This window comes from Mastomys coucha, unplaced genomic scaffold (genome assembly GCF_008632895.1).
Source record: "Mastomys coucha isolate ucsf_1 unplaced genomic scaffold, UCSF_Mcou_1 pScaffold7, whole genome shotgun sequence".
NCBI lineage: Eukaryota > Metazoa > Chordata > Mammalia > Rodentia > Muridae > Mastomys > Mastomys coucha.
The window spans coordinates 90,180,499-90,183,968 of NW_022196913.1; the positions used below are offsets into that span (position 1 = coordinate 90,180,499).

Below are 3,470 nucleotides of genomic sequence, written 5' to 3' on the forward strand. Positions count from 1 at the left end.
GTTATGGTGGTGCAACCACATGGCTCATTTTCTTAACTTGGAAATTAAAAACATTCATGGGAATGATACTTGGTGAATGGCAAATTACAGAGTGTCTGGGTCAACGGTATCATCACTGGTTATTTTCATATTACTAGTCTTTCAGAGACTTCCTGAGTGTCAGGCAACGAGCAACACAAAGCAAGAACATTTTCTAGTCCAGCTCACGAGTGCGCATGTGCCAACCTGAGCGAATTTGCGTTCTCAGCGGCTCCTCTGCACAGACGGAAGCTCCGCCCCCTAAAGCTTGCGTTTGGAAGTGGGAGTAGGCGTTCCTTTGAGAACGACTGAATCCGAGAGGCGGGCCGTGGGCATGAGGGCGTGTACTTCCGGGTCGAAGGCTCTTCGTTCCGGGAAATACAAATTTCTAGGAGTGCGGAAGTGAGGCTGGTGCTGGTGAATACGGTTGCTTAAGCAGTCATGAAGATCACCAGGCAGAAACACGCCAAGAAGCATCTCAGCTTTTTCCGCAACAATTTCGGAGTCCGCGAGCCCTACCAGATCCTTCTGGACGGCACTTTCTGCCAGGCAGCGCTGCGGGGTCGCATCCAGCTGCGGGACCAGCTGCCCCGCTACCTTATGGGAGAGACCCAACTGTGCACCACGAGGTGAGTCTGAGGGGCGGGGTCGCGGGTGTGGCCTAGAGTTCTCCACGGTACAAACAGAAAGTCGGGTTACCTTGGGCCCTAACTGACCGAGAAGTCAGGCAGATGGTACTGTGCCATGTGAATATTCCGTTATTTCTGCGAAAAATCAGAATAAGAATTCTGTAACAAGTAGACCTGACTTGGACTTCTGGTTCCAGTCAAAAGTCTCAGGCAAGAAATGGGAGCATAAGTTCTTCAAAGTTGATATAAGGTCACATGAGGTATCTATCATGTATGTAGGAAAATGATTTCAACATCTACAAGCTTACACCCTTTCTATAGAGGTTGTTATGTGTAAGTTTAACTCAAAGTTTTTCAAGCCTTCCAATTGCCAGTGAGATCTTATCTCAATTCGTAGGAAAAGAAATCAAGGCTCAAGATTGAAAACTTCGCCCAAGGTTATTTTTAAGTACCAACCAAATGGCTAGAACTGCTCCAGACCCTGAGGATACCTTAGTGGGCAAGACAAAGGCCTAGCCTTAGTCTTGATGGGATGTAAAGTCAACTGCTGATGGTTGTTTTCATTCCACATCTGTGCTTTCTCACTTCATGTAAGTGAGCACATCCAGGGTAGAACACCCAGGAGCAGGAGTGTGTGAGAGGGGTGGAGGTGGGGTGCAAGTGGTGGCTATTTTAAAAGGTTTCATAGAATCGCTGTTCGAGCCCCCTGGGGTTTGTTTAGAACTGAGGAGGAAATGTCTGTTTTTGTTTGTTTGTCTTTTTGGTTTTTAGAGGCAGGGCCTCGCTATGTAGCTCTGGCTGTCCTGGAAGTCACTCTGTAGACCAGGCTCGCCCCGAACTCAGAAATCAGACTATCTCTGCCTCCCAAGTGCTAGGATTAAAGGTGTGCGCCACCACTGCCCTGCTGGAAATCTCTGTTTTTAATGATAGAAATAGTAATGTTATTGTTTAAAGGAACTTTTGAACAAATACCAGGTTGATAGGTGAAGAAGAGGTTATATCTAATATTATGGGACATGAAAATAGGGAAAAGGTAAACTGAAGCTAGACCATCAATAAGAATTTTAGTAGTTTTTGCATTGTAGAATAAATTAAAATGAGTTAAACCACTACAGCTTTTAAGTAGCCAGTTAGAGTGTTCTTTATACATTCATAGAAGTCAAGCAGTGCTGTGTGCTGTTAATGTTCTACTTTGCAGTAAACAGCCTTCCACATTTAGAATTAAGTAATGCTCTTTCTGCATTACAGACAACGTCAAGATTTTAATCTCAGGCTGGAAAGATTGCTCAGTGGTTAAGCATGCTTCCTGCCCTTCCACAGGACCTGAGATGGGTTCCTAGCATCAGTGTCAGGGATCTCACAACTGCTTGTAACTCCAGCTCCAGAGGATCCAACACCCTCTTCTGGCCTCTACACCTAACCACCCCACCCACATATACATACAAAAAAAAATGTTTTTTGGAGGTGGGGCAATGGTTTCAAGACAAAGTTTCTGCTGGGCTGTGGTGGTGCATGCCTTTAATCCCAGCACTTGGGAGGCAGAGGCAGGCGGATTTCTGAGTTTGAGGCCAGCATGGTCTACAGAGTGAGTTCCAGGACAGCTAGGACTATACAGAGAAACCCTGTCTCGAAAATCAAACAAACAAACAAAAGACAAGGTTTCCCTGTGTAGCCCTGGCTGTCCTGAACTTACTATGTAGACCAGGTTGGCATTGAACTCAGATTCGCCTGCTTCTGCCTTCTGACATCTGGGATTAAAGGTGTGTGGCACCAACATCACCAACCCAACACATAAAACTTTTAAATGTTTTATGGATCCCATCGTCTGAAAGTTTTGGTCCCTTTATCCCTAAGAGCTGCCCATACAGCTTTGAACAGCTCTTGCCCCTGAATTAGATGCTTCTGAATTACTCCCATGTGCCATAAAAGCATAAATAGTACAGTGCTGTGATGCAAGAGGTCAAGAAGTACTACATGTGCAAGTGTCATATTTCCCCAAGGAATCTAACTCCTGAGTCAGTCAAGGTAGGTTACACTGTAATACAGATGCTCTGCAAGGTTGATTCAGGAGGAGTACCATGAGTTTGAAGTAGGCCTGGCAAGAGCCTGTCTCAGAGAGGAAGAGGAGAAAGGAGAACAACCACTTAACTTTGGGAATCTTTGTTTTTTGTGGGTTTGGGGTGGTTTTGTTTTGTTTTGTTGTTTGTTTGTTTTCTACAGATTTTCTCTGTATAGCCCTGGCTATTCTGAAACATGCTCTGTAGACCAGACTGACCTCAAACTCAAGAGATTCACCTGCCTCTGCCTCCAAAGTACTAGGATTAAAGGTGTGCACAACCACCACCTAGCTACTTTGGGAATTTTTCAAATAATACAAAATTTGAGACACTGATACCCAGCATTTGCTGGTCGCAGAATACTCATTCCTTTTTTTAAGTTTTATTGCATTATGATGAGAAAAGATACATAATTTCAATTTATCTGAATTTGTTAACATTTAAAAACATATTTTAAGTAAGTAGAATTACATCAAATTCTTCTTTCCCTTTTGTATCCCAACTCCTCCCAGAGACCCCTTCAATACTTGCCATACCTTTCATTCTTATTTTATCATATTCTTTAAAATTTATAAAATATTTTAACAATAAAAATGAGTATTATAAAAATTGTTTGATATAAAACAAAAATCAATTGAACAGTCTTATGTAGATGCTTATCTACAGCAACACTGGAAATACATGTTTTTCTCAATATAAATTTTAAATAACTCCAAATTTATTAACTGTATATTTTAAAATAATACATCACTACTAGTTTGTTTGT

The 3,470-nt window shown here is 42.5% G+C and overlaps 1 protein-coding gene across 1 annotated transcript in view; it reads left to right on the top strand.

Moving 5' to 3' along the window:
- Positions 1-332: 332 nt before the first annotated feature.
- Utp23 (UTP23 small subunit processome component) overlaps positions 333-3,470 on the top strand; it is an 11,791-nt gene continuing 8,653 nt past the window's right edge. Inside the window, exon 1 of the mRNA XM_031359604.1 lies at positions 333-647. Within this exon, the coding sequence (XP_031215464.1) occupies positions 460-647 (188 nt within the window). The 5' untranslated portion in view covers positions 333-459. The remainder of the gene's footprint in view (positions 648-3,470) is intronic.